The sequence below is a fragment of the Xiphias gladius genome, chromosome 21, assembly GCF_016859285.1.
Source record: "Xiphias gladius isolate SHS-SW01 ecotype Sanya breed wild chromosome 21, ASM1685928v1, whole genome shotgun sequence".
Classification (NCBI taxonomy): Eukaryota; Metazoa; Chordata; class Actinopteri; order Istiophoriformes; family Xiphiidae; genus Xiphias; species Xiphias gladius.
This window is the reverse complement of record NC_053420.1, coordinates 16935744-16959482: the sequence shown is the minus strand read 5'-3', so window position 1 is coordinate 16959482 and position 23739 is coordinate 16935744. Positions and strand designations below refer to the sequence as shown.

The window sequence follows — 23739 nt, the reverse complement described above, 5'->3', positions numbered from 1 at the left end:
TATGGTAAAAACGTATGCTGTCAGCCATGCCTGTGCTACATGTAAACAGAGAAAGGATGAGAGAAAAGAAAGAGGGCAGTGGTCGGGTTTGGCCTATTTAAAAATATTTTCCTTTCACACTGAAGTGCTCCTATCACACAGTAAATGCACTGTGACATGTAACTTACGATCTTGAAGATGAGGTGAAGATTTAACAGTGCTGAGGTTTTGCAAAGATCACTGAATAGATAATGAGGTTAATCTTGAGCGTGAGGTCGAGTTAGATATAAAAAAAAAAAAAAATAGTCAGATACAGACACAGTCAAGGAATAGAGAACAAAGCCAAATTAAACGACACGCTACAACACAGTCAGAAAACTAGGGCAAAATCAAAGCATTAGGATGGGGGAACACATTACTGCAAGTAAGGAAGGAGCGCACAGGAAAGGACAGTTTAGAGTAATGACAACGACATTTTCAATATATATATTCTCATGGTGGAGAACACAGACAGCTGCCAGCGCTCTAACAACAGCCTCAGTTTCGGATTTCTGTTTATATCTTGATGGCGAACCCAGAGCACCAGGGGCCGTCGTGATGCGCGATCCTCCCATATTAATGCACATTTCAATACATCTGCAGACACAGCATTCAAACTCCGGGACCAGACTGCCGACAGTGCCTTGCTCTCTAACTGGGATCAAAGTATGTAGTGGAGCACATGGTTTAAAAATATCACACTTTACCTGTCAGCTGTGGTCTGTGGACGTAAATCTGATCCTGTTGAAATGGGTCACTGGGATATGTGAAAGTGTGTTCCCCACTACCGGATTTATTCTTTATCCATCCCACAGGGGACCCAACAATGAGTCCCCTGTGGACATCTGCCAACTGAGAGGCATGTAAGACTTACTGGCATCTGTACTTTCTGGTCAATTGCTCCATTAACATGCAGCTTAATCTTTCCTCAAAAGGACTGATTAGTTCTGTTTCAAAAAGGTCAATCTCAATCTGGCCCTGAAACGCTGAAAACCACGAAGTCAGTGTGACTTTCTTCTTTTTCTCAGCCCAAATGGGAGCTGCAGCCACCATCAAAGCAGCTTTTAGAGGACGGAGGGCATTCATACATCCAAATATCTATGCATGCCCCCCCTGTCTGGATTCAGGGTTAAAGGGTGTACTGTATACAGTGCTGTTTGCTGAGTATTCTTAAGATGGATTGGAGCCTGGGGGCATGGCACCGCTGACCTCCTTACTGAGAAAAAACAATAATCACGAACTCAGAGGAAAGAGGAGGACGCCGATGCTCCGTCTGACAACACTGTAACCGTGGAGACATAGTAGTCAGACAGCTACTATACATCCAGTAAAAAATACATGACGCCAATTAGAATTATGATCCAGGGTCTATTTCTCTTTGGTAGGCTTCTAGTCTTTGACGGATCGATTTAAAAGGCTGCTCCACATTGCGTGCCCCCCCCCCAAAGCCCTCTGAACTATGAGAGTAATCAGCTGGAACTAACTACTGACTCAACTGGCATCATTGCGTGTCACATTAGGCACCCATCAGTAAAAATAACAACCAGTCTGCCCTTATGTAGGGAACCGTGTCACGCTATGCTAACATGCTGCAATGAATAAGATGTGTGCAGTGGGGAGGAAAAAAAATTAGCCCCTTATTGATTTTACAACCTGTAAGTGTGAAATAAAGATACAGAAATCTGTTTTTGGTGATATACCTTACATGAAATGCTGGAAAAGAAGGAAAGGCATTATTACTATAATATTTTTAAAACATTTTTTAGCTCTTTGATCCAGACTGGAATATCTCAACAACTTCCAGATGGTTTCAGTTTAAATTTTGAGCAGACATTCATGGTCCCCACGTGCTGAACTGTAACAACCTTGTTGATCCTTTAACTTTTCATCTAGTGTCATCACCTGGTCAAAATTTTAATTTGTCCAGCACCTTGGTTTGTGGCAAAATTCCTGCAGAACTAATGACGTCAGTTTGTGTTAAGTGCTAATTAGGACGTTTTAGCATGCTCACAGTCGGTTCAGTTCAGTCACAGTTCAGTTTAAAGATATCAAGATGTAAAAGAGCCCAACAGAAATATCTTCAGTTTGAGAATTATCATCGTTACAATCTGTTCAAATCTAGCTAGCGCTGATCCCATCACACTGCTTTTTTTTGTGTGAAATCTCAGCCTTAATTGCAGAGCTCCAGAACCAAAGTTATGATAGAAAGAGACCTAAAATTAGCCATCACTCTGAGTGAACAAGATCCACATCCTGAGCCGTTCATCATAACAGAAGCGCTTTCTGGGAGAAACCCGATCAGTGCAGGCTCAGGTAACAGAGCCACTTGTTGACCTCACCTGCCTCAAGCTCTCAGTATCAGCACCTTTTACACAACACCCACTTCACAGCTTCTCTGACCTGCCAGTGATATGTAGACGTTTTAAAAACTGGTTTGAGCAGTTCTCCATCAAAAAAGACTGTCATCTGAACCTTGCTTTAAGAAGGGCCGCTCACAAGGGGGATATTATTTCCACCAGCAGCCTTTGAGAGCGTCAATCGCTGCCAAACATTTCTAAGGTGACATGAATTACAATAAGTCAAGCTAAATGGCAGGACACATTCCCTGTGATACCATCCGAGAGATGATACTTCTTGTCACTTGTTGTGACAGATATCAAACAGAACTGAAGGCTTTCATTGTTGTTACATTTCGTCACGTGCAGGATTCATGGAGATTGGAGGTCCTGCTGTCTCTGCATGTGTTCAGTAGTCACAGCTCACATGCTCATTTCTTAAGTACACACACACACACACACACACACAAACCTCCTCCAAATGTTCAACCATACAGATTTAAAGCTTCAGCTTCAATTTAAACTTCAAAATTTACATATGACGCAAAAATCAACCCTGCTTCCAACAAATTATGTTTCTATGCAACTAAGGATGTTTGACATGAAAGGTGAAAAGGATGTGTTCATTATTACTACAGTGACTTTTGGTAAGTAAAACTAGAATTACGATTATGGTCGAAGTTACTGGCATAAAGGTGAAATAAAAACAAAAATTACATCTTGCAAAAAGAACAACTAACCCAAAACTGTCTTGTCTGCTTTTAAAACTAATGTAATGAAATTTGCATCAGATGGCTTTTTCTTTTTGTGCTGTGTAGAAAAAAGAACCAACTCTGGGCTCGAATAGTTGCTATTTTTGCTAAATGCTAATTTTGGCATGAGATAGCACCTCCAGCTCTCAGAGAAAGTGCCGGCGTTAGCAATGACATCGCTGTCTGCACTTGTGTCATAAATATTTCCAGTCTGAAAATAGTCTGAACTGAGATTTCTTTTGTGTTTCTTTCTTGCCAGAGTTAGATGAGAAGATGGATACCGCTCTCATGTCTGTATGTCAAATATGAAGCTACAGCCAGGAGCCAGTTGCAGTAGCTTATTATAAAGACTGAAAACAGGGGGAAACAGCTAGTCTGGCTCTGTCCAAAGGTAACAAAATCTGCCTACCGTCACCTCTAAAGCTGACTGATTAACACACTTTATTTTGTTTGTTTAATCCGTGCAAGAAGTGTAAAAACAAGAATTCACAGTTTTATGTGGGGCTGTGTTCTGTTTCCTAAGCTAAGCTAACTGGAGAGTGGCTTCAATCTTCTCATCTAACTCTCTGTAAGAAAGCAAACAAATGAATTTTCCAAAATGTTGAACTATTACTTTAAAGATGTGTTGAACAGGCAAATGAAGCAAATATATGTTGGGAGTTTCAGATGTATTGCATTATGCAACATTTACTGCTGAAGTTTGTTTTTTAGTGTAGTTTTCCTTTTCAGAATCATGGGCCTCAGTATAAAGGTGTCATATTTACCACACAGGTTGTAACGACCTCTGAGACTAATTTGTGATATTGGAGTATTGAATAAAAGAGAACAAGAACTGAAAATAAAAAAAACTACACAAATATTAAACACTGTGGAGAAAAACCAACAGAAATACACTAAAGACTAATCTAAAATTGACTATAAAAGGGAAGTTAACTCTTGAAAAATTACTAAAAAGAAATCCAAACTACAGTAATGACATTGCATGCACACACAGTGACTGCACACTCATCCAGAGACAGCCTCTGTCAGGCTTCACCTTGTTGAGGGAGACTGCTGAAATAGGCCAGGCACTGACTCACAGCTCAAAGTGACTAGTGACACTGACTATAATAAGATAAGATTCTCTCTTGTCTTAAGGATTAACATCCTCATATTATGCAAGTTCTCTCTCCCTGAAAACACAGCTCCTTCAGCTCAACTTCTTCCCAACACTTACCGCACAAGCTGCACTTCAGCACAGTACACGCACGTCTAACATTCACTATGTTTTAGCAGTGCTTCTGTATTTTTAGCACAGATGCTATGAGCTGATACCAAAGTGGCTCTACAGAATATGGCTGTTGTTCAGTGATCCCATTATTGCTATTAAACACCATTATGGTTACATAAATGTGAGGAGGGGGAGGACACTTCCGTGGAGAGAGCAGCCATGCAGAGGTAAGATGTGAGGGTGGATGAGGAGTGAATCACAGATGGAGCAGGGCAGGTAATGCTGGTGAGCTGCAGCTTGTGGCAGGGAGGCGGGTGTGCTTACGTGAGAGAGAGGGTGAAGTGAAAGCGCTGGCGGAGGCCCTTGAAGGTCAGGAAAGAGTGTGGGGGGAAGTTGCGTGTGGTCATCTCACAGTAGGGCTTCTCGTAGCCGCCCGGTGGACACTCGCACTTGAACCCGCCGACCAGCAGGTTGACGCAGGAGCCGCCGTTCTTGCAGATTCCCGGAGCACAGCGGCCGGAGCGGGACGACAGCTCGCAGTGCTCTCCTGGACAGGAGAAAGGTGGAGAGAAATTAGGATTAATATTGTTTGTGACAAGCAGCATCGCCTCAGTTATCCCTGTGGCTTCCACCTCAGGGACTCCACACTGCCATATTCTTTCTTTCCCTCTCTGCAGCAGTCCTATATGTGCCATTATATAGTGTAAGATTTACCACCTCATATCAGTGTCTGTGTAATATACAGCTGTACTGTTTTAAACAAACAGGACTTAATGAAAAATAAATTGTGGCATTATTGACAAAGTGTACCAGAGGAAATCTGTCTTTCCATTATGAACTGTTTTCTCTTCAACTGTGTTTTAATCTGATTCAGTCTCTCTCTCTCCTCTGTGTCCCACCCAGCATGACTCCCCATCCTCCCTCTGGGAACATGGCTGCAGTTTATGCTGCATTCATATTCAGTGGGACAAAGTGATGGCTCAGAGCAGTGAGTTGGAAGTGTTTATGCATTCAGACTCTGAAGCCATCAAACAAAATGATTGCAGTTTCTGCAGACTATGATGGCTCTGGATGATTACTTTCAGCTTTTTCACACCTCACAGACACTTGGTGAGTTCATAATTACAGTAAAATGTCTTTTTAAGATTTCTTTTATCTTGGCATTTTGCCCTTATTGGACAGTGACAGTTGAGATACAGAGAACAATTGTGGGGAGAGAGAGAAGGGTACATCATGCAGAATCGCACCAGAGATGATGTAGTTATATGATGGGTCTTGACCACTAGGCCACGGAGATGTCCAACATTACAATGTTAACCAGAAACAACCGTGAATAGGTCAAACACTAGTATATGCCTGGACAGCTGTTTACCTGTTTGCTTCTCTCCCACTCTCTGTGCTCACATATTCAGTATTTTAATGCAGCCGAATTCCCAGTAAAGCTGTTCTCATTAACATGTTTTTCTGTTTCTGTTGTCAGACAACAGAACAAATATGACATAGTGACTGAAACGAGGCCCATTAGGACCACATGTTAACCAGCTGTCACTTCCAAGCCATTTCCAAGCTGCTGCTCTGCTCTGCTCTGCTAAAATCCTGATTTTATAACCAGGGACGTCAACTGATAAAATTACCAGACACATAAGTTAGAGACAACGGCTGTGCTGTGATTCCAGCTACATTTACTTATGAAATGATCACTCAGAGAGAGAGTTGGAAGCTAATTCACGTCTGTGTCAGCTGCAGTCAGGTCAGTTGAATGAGACACAGAAAGAGGTGCGCCTGTGAAGGGAAAGCCTGACCTCATGCTCATGGTGCAATACTGGAGACTGTCTTCTTTGGAAAGTAGCTAAGGTTTGTCTGGAAAGTCATTAGATTTGTCGCCAGGTGCTTTTGTGAAGAAAATTCGCTAAAAGGGTGGGAAAAGTTGGTAAATCTAGCGAAAAAAAAGGCACTACATTGGCAACACTGCTTGTAAACGCCCCCTAAGGACACAATTGAAACTGTTCGCACCAATTCATTTTGAAAGAGCAACGGCCAATGGTGAAACTGTAAAACTCGGCCACTAACCAGTGGTGTAACCTCAGCACTCAGGCACACGGCATTCGGCTGACCAGTGTTGTAACTTTATCACGTACTCAGTCAGTCAGTCACAGACATTCGTGTTTATTGGGTTACCCCTGCTGTTGTGGTCCAGCCCCATATTAAGCAGTTGTTTCCTCCCAGTCAGTCACTAAAATTGATCCAAAACTGATTTACTGAAATGTTCTTTACAATAGATATACTTCAAAAGATTTACATTATAAAGCCTTGTCAAACCCTTAATTAAAAGGTATGTATGTTGTTGGTCACAAACTCTAGATATACAGATACCTTGCCTGTTTGTAATGCTGATTACTTTGCCAAACTGGCATCTGATCCATCTCATCCTTTGCGTCGAACTGAATGTCTTTGGGTTTTGGACTGTTGGTCGGTAAAAACAAGACACTGACGACTATTTTCTGACACTTTATAGACAGAAACATTAATCGCATTACAGAGACAATAACACACATCACATCAAACAGCGATCGCTGCGAAGGGGGAAGAGCAGTGAAGGACTGGTATATTGAGAGAGTGACAGTCAAACTTTGACCCGGAGTCTTCGTTCTCCTCAGTCCTGCAGTCCAGCTCACATGTGGCGTTTGTCTGGATCCTCGGGATGGGAGGCTATAGCAGTTGCTCAGGCGAGACTGCTCGCTCTCCCATGCATGAGCTGGAATTTGTGTCAAAGCCTCTCAGCCAGCAGGGTGGAAGACTTCCGCTGTGTGCAGCACTACTGTAACACTGGCACACACACAGACCGCACATCTTCGGCCTTTTATTTACTCTGTGTCTATTAATCACTCAATTCACAGTCCACTCAAAGCAAGTCTCTTTGTTTTGATGCTGTTGTCTGGGTATGTCTATTCAGTCAAAGTAAATTTAAGAGATGTTGGATGAGACGTTAAATCGACTGATAATGACTTTGAACATTTATTACTTTTACATAGATGGATATTTTGGACCACAGAGACAAAGAAACTTCATTCAGTTATCGCTTCATCTTTCAGCTGCAGTTTACAACACATGACTTCTAAAATGTTTTTAAGTTGTTACTTAATGTTGGTAAACAATTAATTCATGCTTTGCAGTTTAGCGAACCTGCTACCAGGTTGTGGACCCATGTTTAGCTGGTTTATACCCTCCGCCCTCATAGTTTGTTTCATCTGTTTAGGTAGATCTTAAATTCACAAAGGAGAGCTCCTCCGATGAACTTCTGACCTCCCATTTACAGGAAAAGAGCAGCAGAGCATCAAGGCAAAACCTTTTGTTTAAGATTCACTCACACTACTGCAGGCTTGATGGCTTATTGTTAAGTAGCAAACCATCAAACTTTTATTATTGAAGGTTTTATAAATGAATGTTTCTTTGACTTGTGTGTCCACAACTGGGCACCCCACAAGTTCTTTTTAACTGAGCTTTATAATGGATTATCATTGATCTGTGAGACGCCAATAAATGTTTTTTTTTTTTTAAATCATTTATAAAGCCATCAGCTGGAGGTTTTATAAGTATGTCTTACTCTGAAGAAGTGGTATAAAAGTTGTAATATGTCAGGGTGCCATGTCTGTGTCACCCTGTTCCAGAAGCAACAAAATGAAGCGTAATAGCCCCTCCACCATGTCAGCCTGTCACGTTGAAACTGATGCTTCCTGATGATAAATGGCCACTGCAGGCCAGCCAGCTGGAAAATAAAGCCTTTCTGTTACAGTGCTGTCTGCCTCATTATTAATTCAGCAAGTCACTGGAGGCAAAAAAACTATGCCTACTATGCCGGTGGTCAAACACTGCATCGGCAAAAAGAGCTGTATACAGAGATACGCAAATGGTTTGATTTCACTGAGATAAGCTTTACTGAGGGAAATAGATATTTAACAGTTAATTTGGGTACGGATGTAGATACCCGATAAAATGCTTGTCAGTGTTTAGTTAGTACCTGTGGGATGTCTCCACCACAGGTGCTCCTGAACAGCAGCTTTATGTTGCCAGGTAAGCCGCACAGCGGGGCGGGGACGGGCTCACGTAGTCCCAATTCCACTAAATGTCCTGGTCAATAATTCAAATGCATCTTCTCCGCTCTATTTATGTACCTCTATAAGTCCATCCCGGTGTCCACACCCCAGTGTGATCCTGTTTTTATTTAGACAGCATCTGTTTTCGGTTAATTCATTTATATATCTGACTGAACATAAAAACTGTATATAAACTGTAGATAAGCACTTCTGCTCATTATTATTAATCAAAAAAAATATCAAAGCGTGACTGAATGGATCAAAAGATTAATTAAAGAAATAGGCAAACATCACTTTGCCTTTAAAGCTGAGTTTTAAAAAAACTGCGTGTATTAAAGCAAACCACACCATGGCATATAAATGAAAATATTAACACTTCTGCTTACACATTAGCAAAATTATTCTTGTTTTCTCAAATACAAAAGTAAAAAGTAAATAAATGACAATTTATCTGTAAAATTGATTTGGTGCATTTTATCGCCCTTTCTAGTTTATCATATATTGATCCCAGAGGACTTTCACAGAGAGACAGAATAAAAATAAACAAAATGGATAAAACGTGACAATGAAGACTAATAACTAACCAACGTCCTGAAATTCAAGCTGTTGTGGCAGATATTCACACTAATAATCCACAGCAGTTCCATTCATTTAAGAACAGTACACAATCAAAAGCAGACTTCAGTTGTTCGATAGTGGATTATTAAACGTTACACGATAATTTTCAAAAGTTGCAGTGTAACCGTGCACCACCCGTGCGTGTGGACTGTTCCTGCAGACGAGGTGTCCCTCGGAGATCCTCAAAGATCTTAAACCAAAACAGGTGTGTCTGGGCTGCCTGGTAACAGAAGAGTGAAACAGAGCGGGCGGATCCCTCGGGACACACCAACTGCACCAAGCGGCTCAGGGAAGCTGAGAGCTGGATCCACTTCCAGTACAGCAGAGACTCAGTTTGTTCAAACACAGATGATCCCTGTGAAGGACTGTGAGGACAGTCAAGCAACCACTCAGGATTATGAGGGTGAATAATGAGATAAGGTGATCAATAACACAATAGACACGTGACCTCGAACTGTATCTGTGATCAGATCTTCTTATCTCATTATGGGTCATCTGAAGGCTGAGGATCAAACACACTGAAACACTTCTCACTAGACTTAATTTAAAGAGAACATCGACAAAAACAGTCCAAAGCAGCGTCGAAAAGCTTCTCTTTTGACTAACCTGCTGACCAACTGAAAACTAACAATAAAACACAAAAAAATAGTGCCTTCCCAGAATAATTTACAAGAACAAAAATAACAGACATCTTTTTCGTCATGCTAGTATCGGCTGCTCTGGCTGTAAATTGATCTACAATTTTCATCCTGACTAAAAAAAAAATCACATTAACTATTAGAACGGGTTACCATCAAATCTGGAGCAGATATTCATATTCTCTGAAGCATAAATAGTACCAACTTCGGGGGTGATTCCTTAACTTTCGCAGATAGCTACGATAACATTTCACTTTGTACAGTCCTTTGGTTTATGACCAAATGACCACAAATAAATAAATAAATAAAAGGCATTCCCTAATATCGGGACGTTAGCATTGTCTCTGTGAGCATGTTAGCATTTAGCTCAAAGTAAGGCCTCACATATCTGCTAGCATGGAAGCAGACTCTCTTTTCTTATGACTATGTTTCTTCAAACACTTTTCTGATTTTGTAAGTACGACCCAAATCCTTACCGCATGGGTTTGCTCAATATTACAAAACACAGCAGAATTCAGTTTACGAGAGAACATCTCAAGATCTGAAGAGCCTGTACAATTCTGAGATAAGGCATCTAAGGCATTCAAATGCTCTCATTTTATTTCAACGCTGCATGTGTGTCTGGCAACACTTTTTTAATTCATGCCGCATCTCAGAGGCAAATTGTAGTGGCTTTCTGGTGCTTAGCAGGTGTCAATTTCAACATTGGCGTTACGTGATTTGAAAATGGGAGTGTGAACATTCACCGGTTTTTGTTCCAAAAGTGTCTCTGCACATTAAAACCCCATGAATGCATTCTCAATTGCTGAATGATATACCAGAGGGAAATTAAAAAGAAAAAAAAAACCTTTCATATAACAGGGAAGAAGGTCAGCAGTTACATATGCAGTATGGTATGTTTCAGTCATTTGTAATGCAGACAGTCTATGAGCCTTTGAAAAGACGAGTGTTACTCCTTCTGTGTGTTTTAGGAGAAACGTGTGAACTAAAGGAGCGTCTACGGAATGACTCGGTCCAGTCAAAGCATTCACTCTGTCCTTTTTAAGAATAGCAAAGATGACGAGTTTCTTTTTTTCATTTTCTTTCCTGCTACCATCTGGCAACGCCTACGGTCCAACAGTTCCCCCCCACCACACACACAACACACACACACACACACACACACATGTCTATGCACCATTAACACATAAAAATGTCACAGATTGTTCATCCAACTTTCTTACACACATAATCACAGCTATTCAGCACTTAACTACCCACCCGGAACACATGGACTGAGCAATTCAGCGCACACACACACACACACACACACACACGCAAACACATACCACTGCCTGATGACTGATGGACTCAATACTCCCTGAAGCAGAAGAGTGGGAGTTGAAGATCAAGAAAATACATCAAATACAACCTGCCTGAACGACCTTGTTTGATCAAACAGTCTGACAGTGTGATTCAAACACCTTCAATCATCAACTACAGAACAACATTTGCTGTCACATAACTCTCTAAGTCCTGCAGACTAGATCTAACAGCACCTGAGTCCAAACCCCCAACTGATGGAGATTAATGTATCTAACTGCGGTCAACGCCGCTTTCAGTGTAGGAAAACGAAAATACGCCCACTTCTCCCACTCACACACTCGCTCTCCCTCTCTGCCTTTTCACGTTAAAAGCACCTACAGTTCAGCTCTGACACCCACAGCCGTGCATAAGAGTATGTGAGTGCCACTCAACCTGGACTCTGAGTGACTGAGCCCACACACTCAAGCGCCGACACTATTTCAGGCTTTATAAACAGCCACGTAAATAGGTGAAAAAACGTTTTACTGTTTGACGAGGAATAACGTGAGCGATGCCATCACAGAGAGCACAAACACAACAGCGTGAATTTCTGCAGTTTCTGGGCTCCAGGTGAGCCAATTCTATAACTATGCCTTTAATATCAATATGAATTATGAAGTGTTTTTTTATTACATTTGTTTACTGTAGTCACCATATTAACTACTGTATGTTTATTATGTTTATTATTTATTTGTGAACACTTCTTTAGTCTCCATGGCAACAGAAAAAACTATCTGCTGATGTAGGCCACAAGATGTAGCTGAAAGCTGCGGAAGAAATCAAGTATGTGGACCTTGAGTTAAGGATTATTTTTTTCAAACTACTGTTTGCAAGGTCAAAAATCAACCTTTAAACAGTTGAAAGCCCACCCTTGAATGATTACTGCATGTGTATAAATAAAGGCTGTTAATAAATGCTTTTAACGGTAAAAGTAAGGATTTACTTGTAATACTCTAAATCATTAAATACGATTACACCAATGTTACACTGTATATCAATAATCAATAGACTGGTTATACACAGTTCTGGATGCTTCACTGGAGAAGTTATAATTGTTGAAAAATTAATGACAACTATATACAGCTACGTTATATTGTGTTACAAACTGTTTATATGTTGGTCATGAATATTAAATAGTGGGGGAGTAAAGTAAAGTGTTACCCCATTATCACACATAATAAAACAGCCAGCATGGTGCTTCAAAGACGAAACTCTAAATCCCATTAAAAAGTCAGTATTTGACCCACTTAACCTCTCCACAAAAAGATGGGGCAACATTCCTAATATTCATACTGTATAGATTAGCATTTTTTAATTCTCGTTTTCCTCTTAAAATCTTTTTCAACTTCTCCCTTTTTCCCTTAACCATAAACCAAGTGAGCAGACAGTGTTTAACCCTTTGAGAGTGTGAATAATTTTTGGATCAGAGACTGAATATTTCCTGCAACTGGGTCGCAATTCTGCTGCCAACAGTAATAAATTAATCTTTCAATGTTTCTGAAGAAGGAAGCCTCTGTCCTCTCTGTCTCGACATACTGTGTGCTTTGTGATATATATTTTTTATCTTAGGTATTTTTAACCACAGGGCATTTCACAGCCAGGGGACACTCTCCATCTGTGCCATAGCCATTTAAAATTAATAATTTCCTTCCATTACTCTGATCAGCGATACTCCTCTGGACAGAGAAACTGCTGTTTCTTGTTTTATTCACTGCAAAACACTCAACACAAAGTAAAGCTCTCTTTGAAGATCCCTAGCCTCCACAATAAGCATCAGTGGGGAAACCGAGCTTTTTATATCAACGTTCTTCCAGCTCTGTGGACGTTAGCTTTGAAACATGGCCACTCCTACAGCTCAGGATGAAGTTTTGAGTGTAGGTGTAAATAAGTACGTAGGTATACAGGTTATTCAGTGGTCGCACAACACAAACAGAAATGCAGCAAAATGAAGCATAAACAGACGTCTTCATCATTTAAAATATACAGACACTTTGATTAATGGTGGTATCTGATCTGGTAAGTAAAGGAGAAAAAGAACAAAAATAATAATCCCATGTGGCTCTACTTCTTCTAAACTCACAGAAATGTATAGCAAGGGTTTACAGGGTCATGTTTACTTCCGCTGTGGCTGACTGAAACAGCTATAATTAAATCAATAACTCATCACTCAGCCTTCGTCTGCAGAGCTACGGTCACCAGCGCACAGGACAGTCTGCATCTATAAAGAGCCAGGTTCAATAAAGAACTGAAGAAGGCAGTGACTGGGACAGATTTAGACATTAAAGCCCCCATGGGATCTTTGTGAAGGGGAAGAAATTAACATTTTGAAGGCTACATGTGGTGAGCTTGGCAGAAATTGCGCCCTTTCACCTTCTAGCGGCGCTACAAATTTGAAGACAGGCATGTTATTGGTCGGGATCTCGTGGATTCTGAAATTGACATTTTGGCTAAATCCCATCCCCGACAGAGTGGTTGTCCTGTCATAGTTTAGAAACTGTAACTAGTTATCAGTGTTAGTTACCTGGCTCACAGCTGATAACATCTGCTAGATATAGCTCAAATTCAGCCGATACGAAATGAGAATCCGGCTTTTGTTTATATCTTAGACTTATTTTTTTTAAATATTTTTAAAAACAAAAAACAACAAATATTGTGTGGTGAATCTGTCATCGTTATCACTGTCAATTGCACATTTGCTCCACGAGAACATAAAATCCTGATGCGCATTGCAACATTAAGTAAGTGGGGGTCAATTGGTTAATGAAGACATGAGACTGTGAAAAAAAAAAAAAAAAAAAGCATTGCTTCATGAGTGATTAAGTTTGAGTAAAATGAGGGCTCTCACCTGTGTAGTCCTCAAAGCACTCGCAGGTGTAGCCTCCCTCTCTGCTACGACACACTCCATGGGCTCCGCAGGGCTTAGAGTAGCAGAGGTCGATCTCCGTCTCGCAGTAGTCTCCTGTGAAGCCCCCGGGACAGCGGCAGCGCAGCCCGGCGATGGGGTGGATGGGTCTGAACAGGATGGTGTCGGATGCAACAAACGGCGCCAGGCTGTCAAACTTCAGCACGGACACGCACTTCATGTAGTTCTCACACGGCTCGCGGAGGCAGATGTTGTCGTCGAAGGGAAGAACCTCCTGGGAAGAGATCTGGGCCAGAAGGCTGCGGTTCAAATACAGCCTCTCCTGGAGCTCCTCTGAGCCGAAAAATTCTGCGCCTTCACTTTCAACCCCTCTCCCAGGCCTGTCAACTCCGTGGCCGAGCCCTGCGGGCCTCTGGTGTCCCTCCCCAAACACGGGCACGGCCACAGACAGGCTGACGTTGAGGATTCGAGCACTGACATCCGTGTCGTCTTGGATGTTAAAGATGACAACGTCTTCCGGGGAGGCAGACAGGACACGGGCCACACCGTCAAGAAACTGTGCAAGCAGTAGGGACAGGAAGTGCTCCTGGGAGGTGTTGGCCAGCCTCAACGTGATACTGTTGGACAGCATTTCATCAGTGATGATTGTGACTTGGAGAAGACACTGGGCCGACACTGAGTGGACACCATCTGAAAAAGACAGTTATCGTGAGACTAATGCCACATTGCAGCGGTGTTTTTAACTAATGGATTCAAAAATGATTCTCAAGCACATTCTGACAGGGATGGCAGCATTCGAACTAAGCTGATTTTTAAGAACAAATAACAGGATGATTTTCAATCTTACCACACCATCTCCCTCCACAACACTTTAAGGATGTTTGCCTAAAAATTAAAGGACTGGTTGAGTCTGAGCTGTGGTGGAGGGACAGTAACACAAAGACTTAGTCTTTTTTGCCCAAAAAGACTAAGTTTGGAAGATTTACACTTGATCATTTTAACTCAAGACACCTGGAGCCTCAAATTAACTTCAGGTAAACTATGAATATATGTTTGAGCGGAAGGACAGTGGATTTTGTCCCTCAACCCTTAAACTGGTAGTGCATCAGGAGGATATCTCTTAATGGTCACTATGAAGAGTAGGAATGATTACAGCGAGCAGTGTTCATCTGGGAAGGGGGCTATTGTTTTTAAGACAGACTACAAAATTGTGAACCTGATCTTGAAGCATGAAAAGAGAGTCCTATGATAAAGGAACAGTATATATGGTTGAAATCATGACAGCTACTGAGCTCAGATGTCAACTGATCCATTTCCATGACAGCAGAAAGAAAACTCTGTCCTCTAATGAGGAAGAAAGAGGTTGCAAACTCCAGAAAAAGCCAGTGAGAGTTGTGGAACCAACTGGTTCCCACTGAGGATGTCAATCTTTAAAAATGTGTTATAAAATATAGTTTTATTTATTCAAAAAAGGCTCAGTGATTTCCTAAAACAGCTGGACACTGTGCGCTAGTGAGTATTCCTGGTAGCAGGACAGTGGTTGTGGGATCGACTCAACATAAACTACAGTGGCTGTGGTCACTGTTACGAAGGAAAATGTCACCCAGTGTAATGATACGGTTCCTAGTTTCTGGACAACAATGAGGAATAAGCTATATCAGGCTTTGGTTACACAGACAACACTTGTTAGTGGATTAAATACATTGTTGGTTTTGGTCTTTTCATTGGATTTGATATCAAACATTGCCAGATCTATACTTTTAAATGACAGGATGTTTTCACCTGATACTGTATTACAAGATTTGTTGATAAACTTAAATCCTATGAAAATCAAAGCAACTTGCGATTGCAGCGTCCACACATGGAGCAGCTGTGACAACAGGATGGATGCAGGTACACGGATGGCGGAGGATTTATGCAGCAGCAGCTGCTACTGTAACACCAGGCTGAGGTATTTGCAGAAGACCCACATGTGTCAACAGACTAACAACAAAGTTGCAAAAACAGCTGAAAATGAAGGAATAAAGCAAAAAGTCCACAAATTGTGTATAAATGGAAACTTGGATAATCATCAGCACTCTTCTAAAAGTCATATTCTTGGCTCAGAGAAAGTGTTTTTCTGGTTGTTTCTCATGTGCCAGAACAAATGACACATATCTGCCAGGAGTAAGAGAGGACAAGTGTATGTCTTCTTTCAATACATTCCAAGTTTCTAATCAGCAATTTCATGCCTGTATTCACAGCTTGCTCTTTCCTTTCTTTGTCCGGAAGCAGAGATCCTACTTCATTATACATGCCATACTGAAAGCCCAAAATCTCAAATTCAACAGTTAAAGCATTTCTCAGCTCAGCAAATCTCTTGTCTTGTCGCTTTGATACCAGATCGTGTTAATGTTTTATCCTTTATGCATTCAATTCTTTGGCTTTGAATGCAGACATTAACTGTTTTCAAGTCTGCTATTGTACAGTAGGTCTTGATTGTACAACACATTAATTTGCGTGTTAGGCCTTTATTAACCAAGTCGGATTCTTAATGTAGACAATGCTGTTGGTGAATAGAATGTAAATTATTCTGTTTTATCATGTTAGGCCTCGAGGACAAACATACCACAGCCTATGTACTCCATTTACATTGACTTAGGACTTTGCTAAGCTTATTTTCTTTTGCGTTTTTCTCCTGTAACCACATTTACAATAAAATGAAAACTGCTTATCATCCAGTATCAGCTTAATGTCACTGACAGGGGCGGTCAGAGCACTGTGCTCACTGAGGAGTAAATTTATAATGATAACAGCCTCGATCCCCAACCGTCCAATCACAAAGAACAAAAAGAACACACAGGGAAGCTCAGTATGCCGCTAACAAGCACAAAACCTATGGATCTCTGCCTGTTACTGCTTCAACGCTGCTCTAAATCTAGCAGATAGAGAAACTCTTCAACATACGTGAAACTAATTAATCAGTCTGCCCAGTGACAAGGAGCCCAAGTCGTCCCATAGTTGCACAACACATAGATTGCATGTCTGCGTGTTGCGTCTGTTTTGAATAGCGTTTGTTTTAAAACACAAAATTTTCGTTTTAAGCATCAATGTGATGTTATTAATGCTTCAAAACCAAAATTTGCCAGCTTTTTTGATTTCAGATGTGTACCCAGTAAATGTTTGTGTGTGCACATGGAATTTTTGCTGAACTGGTAATTACAGGAAAGCCGCATAATTTGAATTGGTCTTAATTTGCCATGATTCTCTCGAGTCAGTTGCTTTAAAGATGTCTTTATTAAGTGATCTGAATCCGCTAAAATGTAGTGTAACAGTGGTGCAAGTGGAGAGGACTCAAAGTCAGTGTAGTGACACAATACTGTCAGATGCACAGTAGTATCTAGATTTGCCTACATTAGCCTCCGTAAGCTAGTTTGGTGAATTGAGCAGTGGTGTGTTTACTTGTGAATTCAACTTTTTGTCTGCAAGATGAAGATTATGTCATTTTGTTACAAAAAGTTACAGTATCACTCAAAGGTCACAGAAAGAGACCAGTATCATGTTGTCTGTCCCACCGCTGGCCTGCAGGCTTCTGTAGCCTCAAGCAAACACAAAACGGGCTTAATCAAATCAAATGTGTGATGAAAACAAGCCTCGGCCTCTCCCTCCAAAATAATCAATAGGCCGCTTTGTGTTGGGGCGTCTGGATGCTGGCCAGGGAGCAGAACCTACGAGCAGAACTCACACAAACAAACAGCACTGCCCAAAGTTACCAGATCCCTGTTTGGCACTGTGTGAGTTTAAACACAGAGTGCCAAGGGGGGGTGAGGGCAGCAGGGGTAGAGAGAGAGGGGTGGGGGGTGGTCATAGAGGAAGTGAGACAGAAGCATGTTTGACACGGCTTTAATCCTCCTGCTTTCAGTCAAGCGCTTCCAGCACAGTAATAATACATGGCCTTAGCAGAGGAAGTGGGGAAAAAATAAATAAATAAATAAATAAATAAATCAAAGGAGGGACACAAGCAGGGTCGCTCCTCTAATTCACACCTTACTGTAAACACACACACACAGCACACACACACCTGTGTACACACAAGAAAAACACACGCATATGAAAGGGGAGAGCACAATGGCACTTTACTTTCTCACAGACACAGGACAACTTTACAACTAGAGATGCAACTGGTGATTGTTTTCATCATCAGTTGATCTGCTGGTTAATTTCATGATTCACCGTTTAATCATTTAAGGTAGCGCTTCGCAACCTGGGGATCCGAAACCTTCACAAGTGGTCACAAGATAAATATGAGGGGTCATGAGATGATTAGGAGAAAAAAAACAAAGCTGTTCTGCTGTTCAGTTATTTTTACTCTAATCCTTTTTTTTTTTTTTATTAAATAATTGTTAGTTTTACTTCTTCTGTCTTTCTTTTGGCGGAACTGTTCATATTTCATGGACAGATGCAAAATGCGATGAGGGATATACATTGATGACATTGCTCCAGTTCAACAGGTCACGGGGCAAAATGGTTGGGAACCACTGGTTTACAGCACAAAATGTGACATTGTGAAAATTTCCCAACACAATTTTACAGAGCCCAAGATGATGTCTTCAGATAGCTTGTTTTGTCTGACTAACAGTCTAAAACTTAAAGATAATACATTTACAGTGATTTGACACAAAGATGAAAAGAGGCTAAAACCGGCAAAAATTTAACATTTTCCATGGAGACATTGTTTAAATGATTAATCGATTATCAAAACTGCTGTTCATTGACTTATTTGTCCATTCATACATTAATTTAGCACCATTTAGAGCTCTACATTTGATTTTAAGAATATTAAATTCAAAAATGTTTTAATTAATTATATTTAGAGCTGCATTCAACGATTATTTTCATTATGGATTAATCTGCTGATTATTTTCTCAATGAATCGATTCAACTATAAAATGTTAGAAAATAGTGGAGAATCCCCATTGCATATTTAAATATGTAGTATTGTTCAACCAACAGTTCAAAACCCATAAAGACAGTGTTTTAAGACAGAAATGATTGATCTGTTGTCAAAATTTTCTGCTGATCGACTAATTGATCGTTAGGACCAACTTCACTTTAAGGACATACATTTGTGGAAAATAGCACTTTGGTTTCATATTTGTACATGATCACACAAATTTAAACACAGTGACCTTAATGAACTTGAGATGTTTATAGTTAAATTACAAGAAAAAACACACACACACACACACACACACACACACACACACACACACACACACACACACACACACACACACACACACAAAAAGGCTTATTGAAATCAAGGTGAGTTCTACGTGCAGTTACAATCTGTCAGTGAGAATCTGACAGTTCTACTTAGTATGATTCCAGGTTTTCGACGGAGGACTATTTAAACAGCTGAGCCTTCTGGGAGACAAACACAATATTATGTGCTATGACACTTTCAGAGACTTGGTAGAGTAACATTTTACTCACTGTAGACATGGAAATTTTTTCTAACCTGACAGAAACTACGGAACAACAATCTACTTTCTACCTCAGCCAGTTTTCTCTTTAACCGTTCAGGTCATATTATAATTGATACTCTGCAGCAACAGTAGCTCTCAGTGAACAGAGGCTCTTAAAGGTGAGGCCATGTATAAGGACAGACATCGCCTTAATTATGTCCTCTGCCAATTCACATTCTTGGTTGGGATCTCGGGCAGAGCTCCAGACGTGGATGCAGCGCTGGGAAACTGAGCGCAAGGAGAATCTCCCTTGAAAGGGACCAGACCATCCTTCAAAGAGGTCATTCTCCACGGAAGGATACTCCGTGAACGGAGGGTAAGCGGGACGTTTTGGGCCAAAAAGGAGGAAAAGAGGGATGCTTAGTTGGTAACGAAACAAGGTGCCAGCTCTGAAGTGTGACACTGCTTTCAGCCCAGAACTCGACCCCCTTTGGGCCTCTGGGTGCCAGGAATGCTCTCAGCTAGGAAGTGGCGCCAGGGAAAAGATTAAACACACACTGTGGCTGCAGGACGGCCAAAGCTGTGTATGTGCATGTGTGTGTGGGTAGTAGCGGTGATCCATACGTCAATACAAGCAGAGCAGAGATTGTATACTGAAGGAGTGGAGGTTTAGTCATCACAGAATCACTGAAGTTGGGGAAAACAGCAGGGGTTTATGACATAATTAAAATAGCAGAGTCTGCATTAAAGATGTGATCACTGCTCATAACTCACTTATTCATGGGATTTTTGTGCTTTTAAATCGGTACAATGATCACAACAAAGCTGTTTGTCTGTTTTCAAGACTGTACCTGAAAATTCAATTTGTACAGATCGAAGGTTTTCACCTTAAAGTGGAAGTACTCTTTTATATACTCAAATCATCCAGCATGTAAACAAAATATTCTGAGGGTTATTGCTCATATTTCTAATATAAAAACAGTCAGATCAACAGAGCCAAGAAATAGACAGCTCCGATAATAAACTGAGGCATGGAAAGAAGCTGGCCCATTGCTATTTACAGACAAGAGTCTCTCAGAGACACACAAAGGCCTAGTTGGACTGTATGTTGAGGCCTCCACACGTCAACAGGGAACATAAGTTATAAGCCAGGAGGTTGTAGAGGGCAGATGTACTGCTTTTTTATCTTTGAAATATTAATGAAGCCCAGTTTCAACTCTCTGGAGAATTATGAACAACAAATACTCCACTTAAACAAAGCTAAATGAACACAAAGAGCCTTCAGGACGGCGTGTTTGCTATAAAGAAACATATAGTCAAACCAAGAGGTACGGATTTCTGTTATAGGCCTACTTGGGGTCTTAGTGGTTGGGACATCTAGACTGGTGAGAGAGAGAGACAGAGGCAAAGAGGGACAGAACAAATCGGTGAGACTGGCCTAATTAGACCACAAAGTTGCCATCAAATCTCCCGGTTGAATCCCAGAAAATGTCAACAAAGTCATGGTGGATAAAGATCAGAACGACTATGTGACCAAATTAGTGGGGACAGAGACATCACCCGCAGCAGCACGACAGTAACCCCAGCCTTCTCACTCAGAGATTCCCCGTCACTGGTGAAATGACAGTTTATCACTTATTTACACTTTTCTCTTTATCTTTAAAGATTATATTTGAGACTTTTCTGCTTTGTCTGTGTACAAAGTCAAAAAATCAAGATGGGGAGGAGAAAAGAAGACAAGAAAGAGACAGAGGAGTCAAACAGTTACAAGTGCTCCATGTCCGATCTGAAACCATGACTATGTGGGCACATTAGCCGTGTCCCAGTAGAGGAGCTCCCTGCCAGTAAAGAAGAGGACACAGCGTTTGCAGGTGTCACCCTGAGAGGAACAAAGGTTAGTGGGCCGAACCTGCAACTCTTCTTAAAATGACATTCAGCTCAGATTAACTTAGCTGGTATTGACTCAGTGTCTTGCTCAGAGGTACTTCAGCTGGACCGCTGCACACAGACACAAGGCCTACATCCTGGCCGCTCCGTCTCCTAATGTGCAGAGGAAACACCGAGCCAGTGAAAGCACCTTCTAGTTGTCGTGGGGAGGGGAAACAAATTAGAGCCACTTTAAAAATAGCATTTATCACCATGACAGTGGAGAGCCGATAAATAATCACACTAAAACAGCTTTCTCAAGCAACCATTCATCACACGTCTAATGGTGCCACGTTCAGAACGCCACACTCAAACAAAACCCCATTAATTCTGTGATCAGGAGCGGCTGATTCTCCCTCAGAGGCAGTCGGTGTTTCACTGCAGAAGTGTGTCATGTTGGGCTGGAACCTCCGGGTAAGGAGGTAATGAGAGCCTGTCTTAGCTGTTCAGCATCAGTACACTACAGTATGCAGTGCAGCACGCACTGAGTACTCACTACATCAAAGAGCGCAAAGCCAGGGTCCGGCTTCCAAGATCAATAGGGAGATCATAAATTAAAAATCGCTTTGGAGGGATAAGGCCTGTGGATGCCTTTGCAGTTCAGAGCCTTTACAGCTCCAACCAGTGAGCCACTTTGCAAACTTACAAGTTTTTAATCAGTTTTGTTATTTGAAAATAAGCATCCCGACTTTTACTTCCTGTTTGGCTGCTTGTTTTAGGATTAAAAAAAGCGTGATCTGGGCCCGTATTTATCACACTTCATATAATTACATTTACAAATGCTCTTAAGAGCCGGCTTAGGAGTAAAAAAATTATCATCAGGAGTAAGACACACTTATCAAGCTACTTACAGTCAAGTAAAAAAGTAGACTTTAAGAGCAGCTCTCAAGGGATCACGTGACAAATCACATATGTGCTCAAAACAGAAATATTCAATATGAGACGAGAATTTAACATAGATTTGCCATATTGTTACTTATTTAAAAAGTTCTTACATCTTATTTAGTGATGTGTCAGTTGGCAAAAACATTAGGTACTTTAATTTTTTTTAAAGTTCCTTTTATTTATGTCGAATCCCTGATATTTTTCCAGTGTTACTTAACAATTAATAACAATCAAATATATTAGAATATATAAATATGGATAAAATAATTGGTTGAAATGGAAGCAAGAAGAAAACCGAACTAGTGCTGTTTGCACGGGATATATCAGAGAAATCATATTATGAGAAGTTAGTACCAAATTGACAATTGCGAAAACTAATGATGTAATGACAGTGAATGCAAATGAAATCAGTGCAGCTTTATGTTTGTTGTTCGCACACCTGGGGAATGCAAAAATAAAAATTAAAAGTGGTCTAACGTCCTTTCAAAAGTTCAAATCAAATAACAGTAGGCTACAACTACTCTATTCTGAAATACAGCATATATATGTTCAAAACTGATATTTTATACAACCAGTCTTAAACAGAAAGCTTGTGCTCACCTCCATTTTCGTACTGCAGCATCTCTTTAAGAGCATTTTCAGGTCATAAGACATGTAATTAACAGGTTTTATTCTTATTTTTGCGAGTAGGACTGAAAAGTGAAGGATTTTTACTTTTATCGTTCACTTCAGTCCAAAGCTTAATTTTTTTAGCAGTGTGATAAATAAAGAGGGACAGCCGTCTCTGCCAGGCCTCTGCATTTGGTACGAACAGTAAAAAACCATGTTAACGAGCTACTACCGTGTGAAACTACTGTCACAAGTGTCATGTTTGCATTTTGCTGACAAACACAACACTGGTGAGTACACTCAAGGTCACAGAGACACAACACACCCGTACCACACACACACCAATCAAACACACTACAAAGCCACGACCTGAGAGTACAGACCCTGTGGGGCCAACAACAGGACACAGTTTAGTTGAATTAGAATTAAATACTCTGCCCTTGGAGTGGCCTACAATCACATACATTAATTACTGAGACACTGCTGCTGCATGTGTGTGTGTGTGTGTGAGAGAGATCCTGACTGATGTACTACGTTTCATTTGTACTGAAACTCAGTTCTGCCATCACCTTGACAGGTTTATGGCCACCTTGTGACAAAACTTTACAGGTTACTGAACTTTAAATCTTGTCAGGAGTGAAATGTTTAAAACTACTGAAGGCAACCGGAGCCACAACTGTTCCAACACACAGTGTAGCTTAAAACAAAAGAAAGGTCCAGCTTGCGGATTTTTGTGAAATACAGACCATTTCCATAGAGGTTCATTGAGGAAAATACCAAAATATGATTACAAATTGAAGCTCACCCAAGTCTTATTTTTAATTTTAGCCTCTGTTGCTTTGAGATCTTAGTGATTTCATGGGAGTGGACTTTAGGTGGACATACAGGAACAGAAAGCACGCAGCAGGACAACAAGCTTAATCCTCACCTTCATACCAGCCAGCAAGCTGAGCTTCAATTAACACTCGGGTAAAGAAGAAAGAAAAAAAATGAGTCCTG

The 23739-nt window shown here is 40.9% G+C and overlaps 1 protein-coding gene across 1 annotated transcript in view; it reads right to left on the bottom strand.

The window, feature by feature from the left end:
* The window catches only part of celsr2 (cadherin, EGF LAG seven-pass G-type receptor 2), a 64727-nt gene that overhangs the window by 28270 nt on the left and 12718 nt on the right, over nucleotides 1-23739 (bottom strand). Inside the window, exons 2-3 of the mRNA XM_040159405.1 lie at nucleotides 13856-14563; nucleotides 4641-4863 (exon numbers count right to left, since the gene is read on the bottom strand). Of these exons, the coding sequence (XP_040015339.1) occupies nucleotides 4641-4863; nucleotides 13856-14563 (931 nt within the window). The remainder of the gene's footprint in view (nucleotides 1-4640; nucleotides 4864-13855; nucleotides 14564-23739) is intronic.